Source organism: Chiloscyllium plagiosum, unplaced genomic scaffold, assembly GCF_037043375.1.
Source record: "Chiloscyllium plagiosum isolate Xiang-an unplaced genomic scaffold, Cpla_swu_hap1 HiC_scaffold_8, whole genome shotgun sequence".
Taxonomy (NCBI): domain Eukaryota; kingdom Metazoa; phylum Chordata; class Chondrichthyes; order Orectolobiformes; family Hemiscylliidae; genus Chiloscyllium; species Chiloscyllium plagiosum.
This window is the reverse complement of record NW_028270146.1, coordinates 32,589,228-32,609,310: the sequence shown is the minus strand read 5'-3', so window position 1 is coordinate 32,609,310 and position 20,083 is coordinate 32,589,228. Positions and strand designations below refer to the sequence as shown.

The following is a 20,083-nucleotide window of genomic DNA, read 5'->3' as shown; positions in this document are numbered from 1 at the left end:
TCTCAGCCGCACTGACCAATCAGAGACCGCGATACTGGTAGGTGGCCGGGTTGTTCCGCCTTCTGGAGGAAAACTTTATTGACACCATCTGTCCCATGCCGGAAGGCAACTCGTCTCATCACTGGAAATGTACGCTGTTTCCATGAACGTAGAGCGAGCCATACATTTTAAATAACCTCACCCAAAGGCCTGGGTAACACCTATTTTACAGCTGACAGCACAGCACCATCTTGGTGGTTAACTATTGTTGAATTGGACTCTTCATAAAAGCACAGTGGCTACAAGAGCAGGTCAAAGGTTGGGAATACTCACCTCCTGACTCCTCAAAGCCTGTCCATCATCTACAGGGCACAAGTCGGGAGTGTAATAGAATAATTCCCGCTTCCCTGGATGACTGCTCTCCAAGAACATTCAGGAAAAATGCTTGATTAGCATTTGGTTTGATCAGCACTACATCCATATTCAGCCCTTCACCACCTATTCTCAATAGCAGCAGTGTACTATCTACCAGTTGCCCTGGAAAAATTCACTAAGGTCCCTTAGATAGTTGGAAATGTGTTGCTGGAAAAGTGCAGCAGGTCAGGCAGCATCCAGGGAACAGGAGAATCGACGTTTCGGGCATAAGCCCTTCTTCAGGACCTCACTTTCTCCCTTAGATAGCACCTACCAAACCCTCAACTACATAGGGACAAAGGGGAAGCAAATACATGGAAGCACCACAGCTATCCAGTTCCCCTTCAAGATACCATCCAGATTTGGGAATATATCCTTAAATATCATCGGGTCAAAATCTTAGAACTCCCTTCCTCATGACATTGTGAATATATCTACACCGAATGGCTGGCAATAGTTCAAGAAGGCAGTTCACCAGCACCTCAAGGGCAAATAGAGATGGATAATTAATACATTCATTGTGTGAATGAATTTATAAAGGATGTATCCTCACTATTTTAGATAGATTAGATTACTTACAGTGTGGAAACAGGCCCTTTGGCCCAACAAGTCCACACCGACCCTTCGAAGAGCAACCCACCCAGACCCCTACATTTACCCCTTCACCTAACACTATGGGCAATTTAGCATGGCCAATTCACCTAACCTGCACATTTTTGGACTATGGGAGGAAACCAGAGCACCCGGAGGAAACCGACGCAGACTCGGGGAGAATGTGCAAACTCCACACAGACAGTTGCCTGAAGCGGGAATTGAACCCAGGTCCCTGGCGCTGTGAGGCAGCAGTGCTAACCACTGTGCCGCCCATTTTTTAAAATATTTTTTAGATCAGAAGCTTAAACAATTTATTTCACATCCATGGACAAAATCCTATTTACTGAAAATTTGCAATATTCCTCATTCTGATTAAGATTTCCCAAACATATTACAATTCACAGAATCCAACTGATTAATATATAAAATAGTTAAATGTTGGCTCCAAATTAGCTCATTATTGTCAGAGTCATGTTTTGGTTTGTAACATGACCTGGAGTCAATACTTATTCATACTTTCCAAAATCTCTCCATCACCCCCATCATTTGGGAACCACACAACAACCCACTAGAAAACCCAGGAATATTTTTTACTGTGGTCAGGGAAACTTAAGTATATGGATTTTGAAAATATTAAACACAGGAAACAGACATCAGAATTGATTTTATTGATCTTTCGGAGAATTAGGTAGTGAGAGCAGGAGATTTCAGAGCTATTGAAAGGTATTGTGAAAGGACCAAGAATATGGGGTAATTGGTAATAGACGCAACAGCACCAGGTTGAAAAATGTTTTCATTCAATGAGTGTTTAAGATCTGGAAGACATTATCAACATGGTGAGAGCAGTTACATTTAGAAGTTTTCAAAACAGAGTTAAATGGGTGGCTAAAAAGGCATTATGCACAGGGTCACAGGAAGAACATGGAGAATGGCCATAACAAATTGTTCATTTGGAGATGGGCCAGTGCAGATGTGAAGTGCCAAATGTCCACTTTCTATGCCGTAATAATTATTTGATGTGTGATTATCATTCATACACACAGAAAGAAATTTGTTTTTTTGGACTGTGGGCATAACATGGAAGTTCCATTTCTTTCTTCAATGCTTGTGATGTTGCCTTGCAAGGCAAGAATAATTTGTCCGCTCAAATATCTTTAAATTAAAAACGAATTGTGGGAACCTCAGTAAAAATTTAAGAAGTTCTAGATGTTTCATTTTTTAGTTGAATATATTCTTGATATCTTCTTGATGAATAGATCTTGATATTCAAAATCTTTCACATGATTTGATCCCAATTAACCATAAATTCTACACTTGCAAACCACAAATCAATCAGCATCTATTTTTATGCCAGATCCCATAAAATATATTAGATCAATTTGTAGACTGATAACAAATTTTACTTGCAACCAAAATTCATTCAGAAGCAAAGAAGTAAAGCACTAGAAGCCCTGAGAACATGGATAATGTTCCTTGGGGGATAATTGGCATTAGCTACATTTACAGACTGCAGTGATTCTGAACCTCATCTAATATTTTGCAGTCAGGATGTGGGCATTTATTCTTCCAGTATCTTCTTTGAGCTATGCCTGGAAACAGATAAATCAGCTTACTTGCATTTCAAACAACGATATTACTGCATATTAATTTGTTGTTACTGTATACTTGATACTTTCATCATGCTTTCCAAGGAAAAATAATTTTTTTACTTTGGAATATGTGATTTTTTTTGCTCTAATTTCTCTGGTCTTCTCTTTTGTACTTATTTTAAGTGTGTTCTCTGTTTTAAACCTTAGCTTTATTGAGATAACAGTTTTATTTTCTCATAGTATATTTCCTAACTACAAATCATTGTTCTTGATAGCTTTTTGAATGCATTTGATGCTTTCCTTGATATCACAGTTTTACACTTTAGCATGTTGACTGATTTTAGTCCCATTAGCCTATTGAGTTCATTGTGGTGTTACATTGTGGTGTCAAACTAAGCAATTATGGAGGAATCCAGAATCGGTTGGTCATTAACTTGAAACATTAACCCTGTTTTCCACTCCAAAGATGTGGAAAATATTTTAAGGATTTTTAAAAAATTATTTCATATCTTCAAACTCCATTTAGCTTTTGTTTTGGATCAGACCAGGAGAGGACAGAAAGGTGATGAAGATTTTTATAAATTAAATAGATTGTCAATACACTATGTAAAAAATTCCAGATGAAAAATAGAAGATATGTGGTGCCTTTCAATGACCTCAGGCCAAAGCACCTTATGACCAATTTTCAAGTGTGAACACTGTTTTAACGTAGGAAACATATAAATTAAATTGCACATAAGGTCCGACAAACAAGGTCTATGTGACAGTGACCATGTAATGAATCTCAGGGAATGATGGTTGAGGAATCAGTCAGGACACTAGTCAACACTTCCCAGCTTCACACAAGTGGATAAGGTGGTCAAGAAGGTACGTAGCATGCTTCATCCTTCATTGAGTATAAAAATTGACAAGTCATGTTGCAGCTGTATGATTGCCATACTACTGGAAGGATGTGGAGGCTTTGAAGAGGGTACAGAAATGGTTTACCAGAATGTTGCCTGGTTTGGAGGGCATTAGCTATGAAGAGAGATTGGACAAACTTGGTTTGTTTTTGCTTGAATGTTGAAGGATGAGTGGCAACTGATAGAAATTTACGAAATTATGACAGGCCTGGATAGAATGGATATTGGAGTCTTTTTTCCAGGGTAGAAATGCCAATTATTAGTGGACATAGATTTAAGGTAAAATTGGGTAAGTTTAAAGGTGAGAGGAAGGCTTTCTATACAGAGAACGGTAAATGCCTGAAATTGCAATGTTTAAGAGGCATCTCGACAGCTATGTGAATAGTCAGGGAATAGAGGGAAATTGATCACACAGAGGCAAAAGATATTGCCTATTGGCATATTAATTGCATATTAAAAAGGCATTATGTGTCTGTGCAATCTTGGGACCAAAGGGCCTGTTTCAGTGCTGTACTGTTATTATTCATCATCCAAGACATCACATAAGACTTTGCCTTAACACCTTAAGTGTAGGAAAGATTTTCAATCAGCAAAGGGAAATAAGGATTATCGGGAAAAGGCAGAAAAGTGGAATTTAGGTTTGTCACATTAGTCATGAACTCAGTAATTGGCAGAGTAGACTTAATGAGCTGAATGGCCTACTTCTTATGGTTCCTCAGGGAAAAGGAATCTCCATCTTGTGCTCAAAAGTCTTGAACCCACAACCTTATGACTCAGAGTGCTACCAGTGAGTTGTGGAAACGACACCCATTAACAAGCAATTAGTTTACCAAAGGCGATGAGGATGTTTACCCCAGCAAAAATAACAAGAGTTCACTCAGGTTGGGGGGTTAGCAAAATATCTTTCCTCTTTCAGAAAAAACAAAAATATTAAAGTCCCCGCAGAAAACTGAAGCATCTGCCAGCAGTACGTGTAGCACAAGTGATCCTCCAGCATTAATCATAATTTATACAATAGGACCCTCACCCACAACATCTGATGATTCACGCTGGGAAATCACAGTCAGAAGTCGTCAAAGGTAAACTTGACGACTTATCCGGGCCCACTCCTGACGCTTGTGGCGCAGTGGTAATGTCCCTGACTCTGTATCAGGAGGGCTACAGGTCCCACCTGCTCCAGGGATGTGTCATTAACATTGCTGCACTTGACGAGGGGAAAATTTACAAAAAAAAGACCCGAAATCGACTCTTCCCTCCAACCGCAGTGGCATAACCCCGTCGTCCTTTCCGGTCTCCGCGATTTTTGAGTGTGTCAGGGACGGTATTGAAGTGGGGGGGGGGATCACGGAGGCAGGTGGAGGTCGAGGCGGACATGGTTCGCGGGGGCGGAGTGACGAGCGAACGCCTTCCGTCCGGCGAGATCGGGGCGCTCGGCGCTCGCCGTAGCGGCTCGTTGCCTTGGTGACGGCGGCTGCCGGGGAGACGGAGCGGCCTCATCCCCGCCCCGAGCCCCCACCGCGCGGCGTCCCCGCCCCCTCACCACCCCGCCCCCCCTCCCCCTCCCCCTTCTCCACCTCAAACCCCGGTCACACTGCTGCCTGTCAAGGTTTCCAATCTCCGGCTCCGCTCCGGGGGGGAGAAGGAGAACGATCGCTGTTTGTCCGCCTCGCTCTGCTCTGCTCTGTCCTGTCGGACATTGGCGTCCCCCGGGTTCGGGGATAACCACCAGGAGCCTCTTTCTGCCTGACCCCCCCCCCCCCCCCCCCCACACACACACAGAGGCTCCCGCTGGATTGAGGCCGAGCTCCCCGGCGCCGGTAACCCAAGGCTCCGTCGCTTGGGGAGGAGAGGAGGCGGTGGGATCTTCCAACTGTCGATCGGACGGCTCGGGCACCGGGACATGGTGCTGGGATTGTCGGAGCGTCGCTGACCAGCCTCCCCAGAGCCTGCTCCCTCTCTCCGCCCGCAACCCATTGCCTTCACCCTCCGCACCCCCCTCCCTAACGCCCTCTCTCACCTTCCGGACCCTCACCCTCACTCTCCCTCACCCCCGATCCTCACCTTCTTTTCCCGATCTTCACCCTCTCTCCCCTTCCCGACCCTCACCCCCCCGATCCTCACCTTTCCCCTTCCTGACCCTCACCTCCCTCCCCTCACCCTCACCTTCCTCCCCCCCACCCTCACCTTCCTCCCCCCACCCTCACCTTCTCCTCTCCCCCACCCTAACCCTCTATTCTTCACCCATCATTGTCACCTTCTCTCCCCGCCCCCAGCCTCACTTTCCCCACTCACCTTCCTCCACCCCGCCCACAGATTCTCTCCTACCCCTATTTTCTCCCTGCCACTCTCCTCACACTCTTCTGTTCCCTCAGCCTCCTCTCCCCACCCCCGGATCCCGGATCAATCCCGCACCCACACACAAAAACGCACAGAGCTCTTCTTCCTCCCCGGACTCTGCTGCTTTATTCTCATCTCTTCTAATCCTCGTTTCGTTTGTTAAAAAAAAATGATGGATTTCAATCAGGAGAATTTATTCGGGCAAATAGAAGATTTACAGGAACTGAGCTTCATTGAAAGACCAGTGCGTAGATACCTGAAGGTGTGTATGTGGGAAAGGGGAATGTAGTTGTGGGGTGGTGGTGAAATAATACATATTTGTACTTTTATATGTCAAAATTCAGTGGGGTACAATATGCATGTATGTAATTTGAGCTATCAAGGTTACATTGGGCTACGGTTCCAGCGCAGTGAAGGCAGAGCCTGCGTTACCCCTGAACCACTGTACAGTATTGGAAATGTATTTAAAGCGAAAATCGACAGCCTGCCTTGGGTACAGAGACGAAATCAGATTTATTATACAGGCCCACAAGTGATAATGACTACAGCCGTTAGGGTAGCGAAGCTATATTATGTAAGTTATCAGCGACTGAAACATCAAATCTGCCGTACCAGCACTGAAATTGTTCGCACGTTATGACTCATTTTAACGGGAACATTTACCAATTCATCGTTAACATTTTAAATATCGAGCCATTTACATCGGGCATATTTATTAAGAATTCAACCCACAGTTTAATTTTAGATTTATTTAATCGATATGTATATATGATAAATTTGGAACAACTATCAATTGTTATTGAATATATCAGGTTATATTTCTGAACAAATGTTAACATGGACCTTGTTACATTCTGAACTGTGACTGATTCTTTATTTACTACCTGATTTACTAATTTAATGAAGACATTTCTGATATGATACAGACTAGATGTTTGCTAGATGTTGTGTTACGAACAACAGAACAGATGCACTTGAATTTTAAATCAATGCTAAGTCGAAATGCAGGTGCTTTACATGTGAATTAGAAGTATGAAGGGCTTTTGCCCGAAACGTCGATTTTACTGCTCTTCGGATGCTGCCTGTGCTTTTCCAGCACCACTCTATCTAGACTCTGGTTTCCAGCATCTGCAGTCATTGTTTTTATCGAATTAAAAGTAAATACTGATTGGAAATGGTCAGCAGGTCAGGGAGAGAAGCGGGAATGAGGGTGAAATATTAACTCCTTCCCCACTGAAGCTGTCTGATCTGCCCAATTTCTCTACCCTTTTCTATATTTTACTGGAACCTGTATGTTGTTAATCTACATAGATTAGTAACTGAAACATAGTTTAAAACGTTTTTTTAAAAATTGACGTCTGGCAAAAAGAGCATTTCGTCTGGTGAGGTGGCTTTGGCAAACTCTTGTCAGTTTGAGTAACTTATTTTATATAGCTTGTCAAATGCATGTATAAACCTTTCATCATTATCCATTATAAAATGCTTTTAGTCGTAAGAGAAAGAAAGACTTGCATTTGTATAGTGCTGTTCACAGTGTTATAATGAAGAAAGTGCAGTAGTCAGTTTATGCAAGCAATCTTCCACAAACTGCAATGTGATAATGACCAGCTAATCTGTTTTTTTGTGATGTTGCTTGTGGTATAAATTGTGTCTGTGGGATCTTTTACACCTACTCAAACATCAGATGGGCCCTTGTTATAACATTACATCTGAAAGAGGATATCTCAGACACTACAATAAAATCATAAAATAGAGCTTTGATTTGTGTGCTCAAATTCTCATGTGCAACTTGAAGCTGGATCCTTTTGACTCAGAGGCAAGAGCATTACCAACTGAAAAAAAAGAAATTGAGTTTGTAGATCAGAGCCTGCATGTTTAGTCACGAGCAAATTGTTTATGAAGGGCTGCAAATAATGGAACACTAAATTCGAAATCATACTTAAAAGTTGGGATTAATTCAGGAGTATAGAGTTACCATTTGATCATTTACAGCATTGGAAGAGCTACGTACATTTGATATTAACTGATATATTGCATACAATTTTTTTCCCTACTTTAATTCTGGCTATTTTTTCCAAAAAAAAGTAATGATAGTGTGTTGAAGTGATATTTGCTCCATTTGAATTAAATTTAAATAATTTCGCTCTATTTTGGAGTGATGAAATGGGAGTCTAAACAATTTGCTACTCCAACTATGTTCAATCCCAACCAGTTCAGAAAAATTACAATGTTCTTTTTAAACATATCCCTATCTCTTATATATTACATATTGGATACGTTGCAAATAAAACTGATCTAATCTTTCATATGGTATCGCAAAAACCATGCTTTTCCATTGCAGTTTATGATATCATATGACACCCCTTGATTGGACCTTGCTTGACTGAAATCATTTGATTTATTGATAACTGCATTGCATATCTGCTCTATTTTTAATCTTATTTACATTTGTAGACACCAGAAGAGATTGAAAGATTGACAGTTGATGAAGAACTTAATGATATTGAAAGAGCTGTTTATCTTCTCAGGTAGGTTATTAATTCCAACTTCCTGGTGTTGTGGAAGAAAGGTTCAGTAACGCCTGAAGTTGTGGGGCAGCATATTTGAAAATGAATATTCTTAAGTTATATTTCAGCAGTGCTGTGATAGCCTGATTCAGAAAGATATCTCTGTTCTTTTTCTACTTTTGCTACATTTTGCTTTTAAACAACCTCTATTCTTAACTGTCCAGCTTTTCCATCCTTGCAAAATAGATGGCAAACCAAAGATTAGTTCTTTTTCATTATCTCTTGGTGTTGGTACATTGTTATTTCAAGGATTCTGATATTGTAACTATAATTGCAGTGCTTACAATTACTTTTATTGCTTATGTTTTAGTCTGCTTCAATGGAAAGTGTCTAAGCCTGGGTTGGTATAACCATTTTATTGTTCTGGTGCACACTGAAATTTCAACTTGCACATCTGAAATCTGTGCCATTAGCTATTTGATCAGTTGTAATGTGTTAGCTCCTCAAGCTTATTCAACCTTTTTTTTAACAATTCTAGCAGTGCTTTTGACTGGAGTTGTGACAGAAAATGACAGTTTGCAAGTCTGCAGAGTTGAAAAGAGCTGAAAAATGTGTTGCTAGAAAAGCGCAGCCGGTCAGGCAGCATCCAAGGAGCAGGAGAATCGACGTTTCGGGCAGAAGCCCTTCTTCAGGAATCAGCCCTTCTTATGCCCGAAACGTCGATTCTCCTGCTCCTTGGATGCTGCCTGACCTGCTGTGTTTTTCCAGCAACACATTTTTCAGCTCTGATCTCCAGCATCTGCAGTCCTCACTTTCTCCTCCCTGCAGAGTTGAAAAGCAAATTTGAGCATAGGCATGGGAGAAGATCCTGGTCACACAAAGAAATCCATGCTAGTTTGGAGCATATAATTTATAGTTCATAACTTTCAAATTCTACTACAAGGTTTGTGGCTGAGCTTGATCACATTATTCCAGCACATACAGCATACAACAAGTTTCATAAACTGATCAGTACACTGAATTATGTTGGCAAGCAGATGTGCGCTGTTATCTCAGTCTTGGATCTTCTAGTTCCCATAGCTTAGCCGCCTTGTTTGGCCTTCTGTTCCTTTTATCTCCTTCTTCTATGCAGCAATGAATAAAATATATGCCCGGGCCATTAAGGCTATTATTACAAAAGCTGACCAAGTATTCTCAGGACTACCCTTGGCCAAGTGTCCTATCATGTTAAGAAGGAGCCGACATACCTAGAGAACTTCCTTCAAGATCAATGATCCACTTTATTAATAATCCAACTAATATTGCCTAACGCCCCCTCACTTTCTACTTGACTAGCTTATATAGTACTGTAGTTAATGATTGCAAGCCTCTGTCTATGTTTGATTTATTTCTACGTCCTTCAAATTCAAATATCTTACTGACTTGTTGAGCTACTGTGATTTCCAATGAGTTTAAATCCTTTAGCATGTGTCTAGTTTTTTATTAGGTTACAAAATGGCATTGAATTGGTAAGCTTTGTGAAAATATAAAAGCATTTTAAAAAATAGAGAATAGTTCTTTATGGTTTTACACCTTTCAATGCCTGTTATTGTCTTTGTTTGATTCTGACTTCTCCAAGCTATAAATTGCCAGGCAGCCATAAAGTCTGATGTTGTTTTTGTATCTTCACAATGCACGAAGAAGCAAGTCCATCTTTGCACATTTGATTAATTAATCAAACTTTCATTGTCGAAAGTTTGTGACGTTCAATATTTGCTAATGCTGTTTCAAGAACTGAGAACGTAGACGTGACCCATATTGTCTGTCTGGTGACCCATAATGATTTGTAACAGTAACATTAGACTTTTCTGCAAGCATTCAAGCAAATGTCTTTGTGGCCTGAAAATCTCTCAAATTTCATTTAAGGTTCAAAAGATCCTGCATAAATACCTAATACCTTTTTGTTTGTTTTCAATCTGACTGTGCCGAGTATAAATTACTCTCCAAGTCATAGTTAAAAATCACACAACACCAGGTTATAGTCCAACAGGTTTATTTGGGAATACTAGCTTTTGGAGCACTGTTCCTTCATCAGGTAGCTGTGGCGCAGGATCATAAGGCACAGAATTTATAGCAAAAGATTACAATGTCATGCAACTGATATGATATATTGAACAAATCTAGATTGCTGTTTAGTCTTCCATCTTTTAGAATGGATTGCAGGTTTCGGTTCATTAATATGTAAATCCCAGAACTACTTTCAAATCACATTCTTGAGACAATATAAGGTTTTATTAAAAAAAAGTAACATCTTAGCTCAGACAATACATTAATGGTGTTGTGTGATTTCTAACTTTGTCCACCCGAGTCCAACATATGCACCTCCATATCATGGTCTCCAAGTCACATCTTTGTAAATTCTCTCCTTAAATACATTGTATGCTGTTAAGCTTATGTTTTTAATCATTATTTCATTCTTGTGTGTGGTTATTTGCCTCCTTCCACACTTGCCTGATTGTATTTCTTTCAAAGCGCTCAGTTTCAATCTTTTTACCATTGACAGATTTTTGTTTTGGATGTAAAGTTGGATTAATTGGAAAGATATATTAAACAGTTATGTGAAGATGGTTGTATCAAAACAGACATTTCAAAATTCTATTTAATGTCAGCTAGGAAAATGCTTCACCTCCCCAGCTGAGTAAAATTGTAATATAATTTACTTAAAAGAGCCAGAAGGAGGCATGTGAAAGCTTTAGGGGGTGGGATTAAGGAAATCCCTAAGATGTTCTATACTTAAGTGAGGAACAAGAGGATGGCCAGAGTGAGGATAGGGCTGATCAGGGATTATGCAGGGAACTTGTGCCTGGAGTCGGAAGAAGTAGGGGAGGTCTTTACTGAATACTTTGCTTCAGTGTTCAGTAGTGAGAAGGACCTTGACTCTTCTGAAGCAGACTGATATGGCAAATTATTGGAGAGGATCCTGAGAGACAGGATTCATGATTACTTGGAAAACCAGAGTTTGACTGGAGGTAGTCAACATGGCTTTGTGAGGGACAGGTCATTAAATTCTTTGAGGATGTGACAAAACACGTTGATGAAGGTAGAGCAGTGAATGTGGTGTACACAGATTTTAGCAAGGCATTTGATAAGGTTCCCCATGGTAGGCTCATCCAGAAAGTAAGGAGGCATGGGGTACAGGGAAATCTGGCTGCATGGATACAGAATTCGCTTGCCTATAGAAAACAGAGGATGGTAGTAGATGGAAAGTATTTAGCCTGGATTTCACTGACCAGTGACGTTCTGCAGGGATCAGTTCAGGGCTGTCAGCTCTTTGTGATTTTTATAAATGACTTGGATGAGGAAGTGGAAGGGTGAGTTAATAAGTTTGCCGATGACATGAAGGTTGGTGGAGTTGTGGATAGTGTGAAGGGCTGTTGTAGGCTGCAACGGGATGTTGACAGGATGCAGAACTGGACTGATAACTGGCAGATGGAGTTCAACCTGGAAAAGTGTGAAGTCATTCACTTTAGTAGGTCGAATTTGAATGCAGACTATAGGGTTAAAGGCAGGATTCTTGGCAGTGTGGAGGAACAGAGGAATCTTGGGGTCCATGTCCATAGATCCCTCAAAGTTGCCACCCAAGTTGATAGGGTTGTTAAGAAGGTGTATGGTGTTTTGGCTTTCATTAGCAGGGGAATTGAGTTTAAGAGCTGCGAGGTTATACTGCAGTTCTATAGACCCTGGTTAGGCCACACTTGGAATATTGTGTTCAGTTCTGGTTACCTCATTATAGGAAAGATGTGGAAACTTTAGAGAGGGTGCTAGGGAATTCACCAGGATGCTGCCGGGAATGAAGGGCATGTCTTAGGTTGAGGGAGCTAGGACTTTTCTCATTGAAGCGAAGAAGGATTAGAGGTGTACAAGAGGATGAGAGGCATAGATAGAGTGGATAGCCAGAGACTCTTTCCCAGGGCAGAAATGTCTGTCACAAAGGGGCATAATTTTAAGGAGGGTTTAGTGGAGATGTCAGAGGTAGGTTCTTTACACAGGTGTGTGGAATGGACTGCTGGCAGTGTTAGTAGAATTAGATACATATGTACATTTAAGGGAATCTTGAATAGGCACATGGAAGATAGTACAGCATCGAGGGCCAAGGAACCTGTACTGTGCTGTACTGTTCTATGTTCTACAATGTAAGAAATAAGAGCAAGAATTGACCATCTAATCTGTTTTATCATTCAGATGCTGACATTGGACTGAGGTGGACAAGGTCAGAAGCCAGATGACACCAGGTTATAGTCCAACAGGTCTGCTCCGAAAGCTTGTGATTTCAAGTAAACCTGTTGGACTATAACCTGGTGTCATTTGACTTCTGACATCATTCAGTAAGATCTTGATTAAACATTTAGAATCTTACAGTCATACAACTCAGAAACAGGCTTTTTGGCCCACCTCATCTATGCCGAACAGGTTTCCTAAACTTAACTAGTCCTATTTTCCTGTATTTGGTTTACATTCCTATAAACATTTCCTCTTTGTACCTGTCCAAATATATTTTAAATGTTTGTAATTGTACCCATCTATCATTTCCTTTTGGCAGCTCATTTGATATATGCACCACCCTCTGTGTGGAAAAAGTTGCCCCTCCGCTCCCTATGAAATCTTTCTCCTCTCACCTTAAACCTATGCCCTCCTGTTTTGGAGTTTTGGAGTCCCTACCCTGTGGAAAAGACCCTGACTGTTTACCTAATCTATGCCCCTCATGATTTTATAAACCTCTAAAAGATCACCTCATGGCCTCCTTAAGCCAACACTTTCCCACCCTCTCTTCATTTTTCTTGATTCCTTAAGTGTTCAAGGATCTATTGCTCTCAGACCTGAGAGTATTCATTGATAAAATATCCACAGCCCCATGAGTTCAGAATCCTAAAGGTTCATAACTCAGAGTGAAAACATTTGTCCTCGTCTCCATCCTAAGCTGTCAATCCTTTATCCTCACTCTATGCAAGTAGTTCCAGACTCTCCAATAGAGGAGGACGATCTCCTATTCAAGTACCCTCTAAGAATTTCATGTTTTCAATGAGACAATTGAGTATATAAATTATGTGAACTTCTGTGCCAATGTGATGCAAAAAATGTAGATAATCCATCCCAAAGCTTGATGAATCATAATAAACAGCATATCCTTTCAGCTGTTTGTGACAAGTGGGGTACTGACCGTATCTAACTAGCCTGCACTTACAAAACACACCACATTGTGTATTAGATATGATTCTGCAATTGGACAATAATCCTGAGGGTGTGAAGAATTATATGACAACCAGTTAAGGACTGTCAGTTGGGCTCAGTGTGATACAGTTGAGTATACTGTAAAAACAAGGGCTGCAGAGTATACTGTAAGCCAAATGCAAGAATATATTGTGTCTTCTTGTTTGCAGACTGAAAGAATATATGCATGCACTGTGCCTGTTTAAGTGCATTAAAGTAAGTGATATCCACGTGCTGGTTTGTTTCTCATGGCATGCCCTGATGAATTAGAGTCAAACTGTCTGGTTTGAAATCTAAACAAAGTCTAAAAGGTTAACAGTAAATATTGTTACCTGCTGCATTCTCCTTGGCAATGCCTCTAGAATTTGCCAACCAAACAGCATTTTCTCTCCAAACGCTTTTCCCCTTTATTGGTATTCTTGTGAATTACTCTGAGTTTAAGATAAAAAACTTTGGTGATTTTTGTTTTAGAAGTACTCAATCATCTCATGTTCTTCCAAACTCCAGAAAAAGTACACTCTTTTTGCTCATAGTACAATCATCTCATTCCAGGAATTAATCTATTCAGCCTTCATTGTACTGTTGCAAAAAGAATTTTATCCTTCCTCAGGTAAAGAAACTAAAACTGTACACCGTTTGCCAGGTGTTGTCTCAAAGTGTTATATTATTGTAACAGTTCCTTACACTTGTTGCCCAATTGCCTTGCCACAAAGGCTAACATGCCACTTGACTTCGTAACTGTTTCCGATGCTTGTATGTTAATTTTCTGAGATGTGTACAAGGTTCCTTTGAATACTAATATTTCCCAGCATCTTGCCTGTTTTTAAAAAAACCTACTTCAATGACTTTCTATAAATACTCTACCTTCCCTTTCAATCACAGAATTGCTGTAATCTTTTTGCAGCCTCTATTCATACCTTTAGTGCTTAGTTTTCCAGAGTTTAATGATATTCGCAGATTTGGATGAATTGCACTTGTTCCTCTCAGCCAGATCATGATATGAATTGTAAGTAGTTGAGGCTTAACTGCTAACCCCTGCATCACTGCGTTAAATGCACAATGTTATCCTGAAAATTCCCTGTTTATTCCTACACTTTTCTGTCCATAGGCTAATCTTCATGAATGCTAATATTAGCCCCAATCCAATAAATCCTAAATGTGTTTGGAAAATAATTGATGCAATCTTAAAAATCTGAATATGCCCCAGCCAAAAGTCTCCCCCTTATCTTGCTTGCGGCCTCAAGGGTAGCTCAGTTAATTACTCTTGCCTGTGTGCCAGAAGACTGTGTGGTCAAGTCCCACTCCACAAACTTGAGCATAAGAATCTAGACTCTCATACCAATTGTTACCACATTTCTGTTTATGGGAGTTTGATCTTTGCAAACTGATTGCTGTTAATCCAAATTATAAGGGGAGCACGGGTGGCACAGTGGTTATCACTGCTGTTTCTCAGCGCCAGAGACCCGGGTTCAATTCCCGCCTCAGGTGACTGACAGTGTGGAGTTTGCACACTCTCCCCGTGTCTGCGTGGGTTTCCTCCGGGTGCTCCGGTTTCCTCCCACAGTCCAAAAATGTGTGCAGGTTAGGTGAATTGGTCATGCTAAATTGCCCGTAGTGTTGGGTGAAGGGATTAATGTAGGGGAATGGGTCTGGATGGGTTGTGCTTCGGCGTGTCGGTGTGGATTTGTTGGGCCAAAGGGCCTGTTTCCACACTGTAAGGAATCTAATCTAATCTAATAAGCAACTACTCTTCAAAAGTAACAAAAACAGAAATTGCTGGAAAAACTTGGCAGGTCTGGCAACATCTGTGGAGAGTATTGCAAGTTAACCTTTTCTCTGATTTCTCTCCACAGATGCTGAATTTTTCCAGCAATTTCTGTTTTTGTTTCTGATTTCCAGAATCTGCAGTTCTTTCGGTTTTTTACACTTCAGAAGTACTTAATAGGCTGAAAAGTACTTTGACGATCTCTGAGGTCGCGAAAGGCATTTTATGAGTCAAAGATTTCCTTTCCTATAAACGTCTCCATCACCTCAACAAAGCGTTATGAGATTTGTGAACCATAATTTGTCTTTCATGAAACTATACCTAATAATATCATGATTTTCCAACTGCTCTGTTACTATATCTTTAATCATTATTGAATGTTAAATATCAACAGTATTCGTCTAACTGACTTTAAATTCCTTGTTTGCTCTCTACCTCCTTTGTGTTTTAGAATTTAGGAAATTGTGGAAGGTCAACCACCTCTTTTAAAACTATATTATGTAGGCTATAAGGCCCAGAAAACTTGTTGGTTTTTAGCCGTGTGAATTTTTAAGAGTACTTATTTATGCATAATTAAGTTTAACAAAAAACGTTTGTTTGATTATGTTATCAAATAAAACCTTTTATTTACCAAATCATAGAATGATACATTTAGAAGCAAAATATAATGTATGATGTATTCCACGACAACACTTCTTCTTGGTTAGGACAATGTGATAAGTTGCTTCAGTCAAGCTTGTTAAAATTTACATTTATTTATCGCGGTCAGAGTGCTAAGATTTTTATTGCTAATTCCTGATAAATTAAAGTGATTTGAAATCGATGTCATATATTCCTGCTTGATATAAACAGTATTGAGCTTGGAGTTTATTAAAACAAATACATCTAAGAGATGTCAATGACACCTACAAGTTCAGCATTTATTGCTTATCCCTAATTGCTTTGGAGAGGATGATGGTGAATTCCTTTTGTAAAGCATTGCAATTCACCTGGTATAGATGTGCACAAAATGCTGTTGGGGTAGGACAATGATGTAATGCCAATGAAGGCATGGCAATATAGTTCCAAGCAGGATGGAATGGAGTATGAGATGGAGGGGAACTTGCATATGGCAGTGCTCTCACGCATCTGCTACCTTTAATGTTCCAGATGGTCAAGTGACCTGGAATACTCTACCTGGGAATCAGGAAACCCTCAAGTCACTGAGGTAATGAATTCCTTGCAAATGAATGTGGAATCTCTTGATTAAGGCTGCAGAACTAAGTGCTGCTATACGGGGTGAAATATAGTGGATGCTATTGTAATGAACATTGTGCCAATTGAATAAGTTAATGCTGAATAGTTTTATTTTGTGAAGATTTGCATTTATGTTATTGCATCTCGTACTGTGAATTACTAGAGGTGTAATTTATGTCACAGACAGATATGGTAAGCATGGCTTTTCACATACAGAGGTGCATGTTTTTTTTATTTGTTGCTAACTTTTGCCTGATCTCTTGTGCTCACTTAAGTATTGTAGTCGCTTAAATTAATGCTTACCTCATGTGATGTGGCTTTTAGTATAATCGAGCAGTGATGATTATTGAGGACATGTATGACTTGTTCTAATTCTGCTTTTGTCTAAATTCGAATACTCCATCTGTCAACATAAGTGCATAACCTAATGTTACTATGTAATTCCTGACTTGGGACTTGTAGGTAGTGTACATATTTTGTCAGTAGCTGAGCTAGTTACTGCAGAATTACCAGCCTCTGACGTGCGTTTGTCATTTCAATAATTATATAGCTGGTTTCATTCAGATTCTGGCTAACGGATCTGTAGGGTGTTGGTATGTGAGAGATCCAGCAGTGGTAATGCTGTTCAATCTCAAGTTGAGATGGCTAGATTCTCTGCTGGAGTTGATCATTTATTGCATAGCACAAATGTACTATGCAATTTAAGTGAACTCCTTGTCTGTTTAGAATAATAACTTAAAAGCAATATAGTACGTCGCAGTGCGAGTGATTGGAGATTTGCTGAAAGAATATATTACAACTTTGAAACTATTCCACAATATATTTGCTTGAGTGCTTGAGATTTTTTTTAGTGGTTTTTCTATCAAACGTAGCAAGTACTTTTGCACTTTTTTTTGCAGCATGTATCAATAAGAAAAATATTGGGCTCTTTGATCCAACATATAATGTAGTACTAGACCACATGGATAAAGCAGTCCTGAATTCTAATTTCTGGTTTGTGCTGTGACTGTCGTCAGCAAAAATGAAGTTGAGCACCACCACAAGTTCTCTATCACTGGATTAAAGAGCGGGCAAAATTTGCTTGGTTTTCCAATTCTGATAGCTTTCCAGTCATGCTTGCTGAAAAGTTGATTTGGTTGGAACTGAAGAAGGACAAAATTGAGTTCAACAGTGATTCCCATAGTTGACTAACATGCCAAAGATATTGCTGTTTGGATGAAGTCGCCGTTTTCTGCTCGGGTCCGCTGTCTGTGCACAAACTCTTGTGCATATGTGACCAGTTCAAACGGGCCTCGGGGGCCAAGGTTAACCGAGGCAAGAGTGAGGCCATGCTCTTCGGGAACTGGGCCGACCAATCCTTCATCCCCGTCACTGTCAGGACTGACCACCTGCAGGTATTTGGTTCAGAGGGCCTGGGGCATGCACCAAGTCTTGGGGGGAGCATATCAAGAAGGTGAGGCAGAAACTGGGCAGATGGAAGCTATGGTTGCTCTTCATCAAGGGTAAAAACCTGGTCATTAGGTGTGAGGCACTGTCGCTGTTGTTTTATGTGCCACAAGTCTGGCCTATTCCCAGAACCTGTGCCGTCACAGTCACCAGGGCCATCTTACATTATGAATGGAGATCAAAGATGGCTAGGGTCTGAAGGGACTCGATGTACAAAGCTCTGGGCAACGGGGGAAAAAACACACCCAATGCCACCCTCACCCTGATGACCACCTTTGTGTGTGGCTGCATCAAGCTGTGTGTGGATCCCCGGTATGCAAACACCAAGTGTCACTACGTACTGAGGTTCTATCTGTCCCCAGCGTTGCGAAGGATGGTCCTGGCCTTGCTGCCATGGAACGCTCCAAGTAGTTGGACCGTTCCGTATCACCTGTCCTTTGTGAAGAAATTGATGAAGAAAAACACCTTTGACCACAAATCAGTCAAGAAGTGGTCAGCCCGCAGTGTCCTTAAGACCCTTCGGGAAAAGGAGAGGGCGAATCTTGAGCAGACTGTCAATGTCATTTGGCAGAATGCCTCATCGCCAGAACTTTCCAACAAGCATCAAGACATGGCTTGTCTGGTGGTGAGAAGGGCTCTGCCTGTGAGATCCTTTATGCACGCCCGGACTCTCTGCTGCACCGCACGCTGCCCTTGAAGTGGCTGCAGAGGGGATGAGACTGTCACACACCTCCTGGAATGAGCCTATGCAAAAGAAGTCTGGAGATGAATGAAATGGTGTTTGTCAAGATGAACATCAACTGTACCTGGAGGATCAAAGATGCGCTTTGGTCTGTCCGAAACCTGTTGATCTTCCAGCTGAAGGAGCTGACCCCAACTGAGTGTTGCAGACTGGCACATTCCAAGGTCCAGGACTACGTGTTGAAGGACACGCTGAAGCTTGGGGCAGCGGCCGCCAAGGCGCGGGGGGGAAAAGACCACCGTGTAACATCTGCCTGCCAAAGAACAGGGGGCTCACACAGTAATGGGCTCCGCTGATGCCTCAGCTAAATACATGCATAGTAAATGTACAGACCTGTATATATGAATTATTACTCGATCTCTGTATTCAAAGATGTTGATGTACGTATGGCATAACCAATTGTACAGATCATCAAAATATTTTTTTGAATAAAGTATTTTTGAAATAAAAAAAAGTTATTTGGATTACTGAGTGACTGTGTTAAAGCTATCCCTTTATTTTTGTAGTCTCTCAGAAAGGTGGAAGGGAAATTTGAAATTTAAAGTAAGGAATACTTTCAAATTGTTGAAGGGTTATAATACTGACTGTGTTATTCTGAGAAATTCATAGTTATGTTGAATAACTCTGCTGAGCATGTAATATGGTGTTGTGAAGTTAAGAAATAATTTGTGTGATAAAATATATTGATGTTTTGTTGATCTCTGAATTTCCTGAATTCCCAAAGCCTTTGAGTGTACTGGTAGTTCTCTTATAACGGTGTAGATGTGTTCCAGTGAAATTTCGCTTAATAGAAAATTGCTTAATAGAAATAATGGGGCCTATGGAAAAAGTGGGGTTGGGGCAGACTAGCAAACAAAAACATGCAAGATTGCTCAAAGGTCACCCAAAGTCTAATGCAAAGTATAACATAGCCCAAGTGAAGTTGACATTACATTTATAGCCTGAATGAAGATTGAAATCATATTTATTAACAAAAGTAAATTTACCACAGTACATTTAAAAAATGTAAGACAGTTGCTGTGTACAGTATAGCAGATACTTCAGTGCGGGCATTGGTGCATGTTTAGAATGCACTAAGACTGACACTGGTGTCGCACATGCAAAAAGTGGCACATATATTTTGACGCGCATGTGCAGAACAAAGAGCTGGTATCGCACTATTGGCAACAGAAGTGAGCATTCTCCAAAATACTGTCCCGTACTTCATTAGTGATGTTATAGCCAAATAGCGTTGCTGAAACTCATGTTATCCCAGAACCACCTGTAATTCAATAGATGATCTAAAGTTGAAGGCGTAATTTTACTTAAAAAGTAGAAACTCAGTG

The 20,083-nt window shown here is 40.6% G+C and overlaps 1 protein-coding gene across 5 annotated transcripts in view; it reads left to right on the top strand.

Annotated features, from left to right (window-relative positions):
* Nucleotides 1-5,734: 5,734 nt before the first annotated feature.
* ppp4r4 (protein phosphatase 4, regulatory subunit 4) overlaps nucleotides 5,735-20,083 on the top strand; it is a 186,495-nt gene continuing 172,146 nt past the window's right edge. For 2 of the 5 annotated variants that reach the window (XM_087989669.1, XM_043697169.2), the window contains exons 1-2: nucleotides 5,735-6,077; nucleotides 8,270-8,343. In XM_087989669.1, the coding sequence (XP_087845795.1) occupies nucleotides 5,985-6,077; nucleotides 8,270-8,343 (167 nt within the window). In that variant the 5' untranslated portion in view covers nucleotides 5,735-5,984. The remainder of the gene's footprint in view (nucleotides 6,078-8,269; nucleotides 8,344-20,083) is intronic. The other 3 variants (XM_043697170.2, XM_043697171.2, XM_043697172.2) reach the window with 3 other exon arrangements.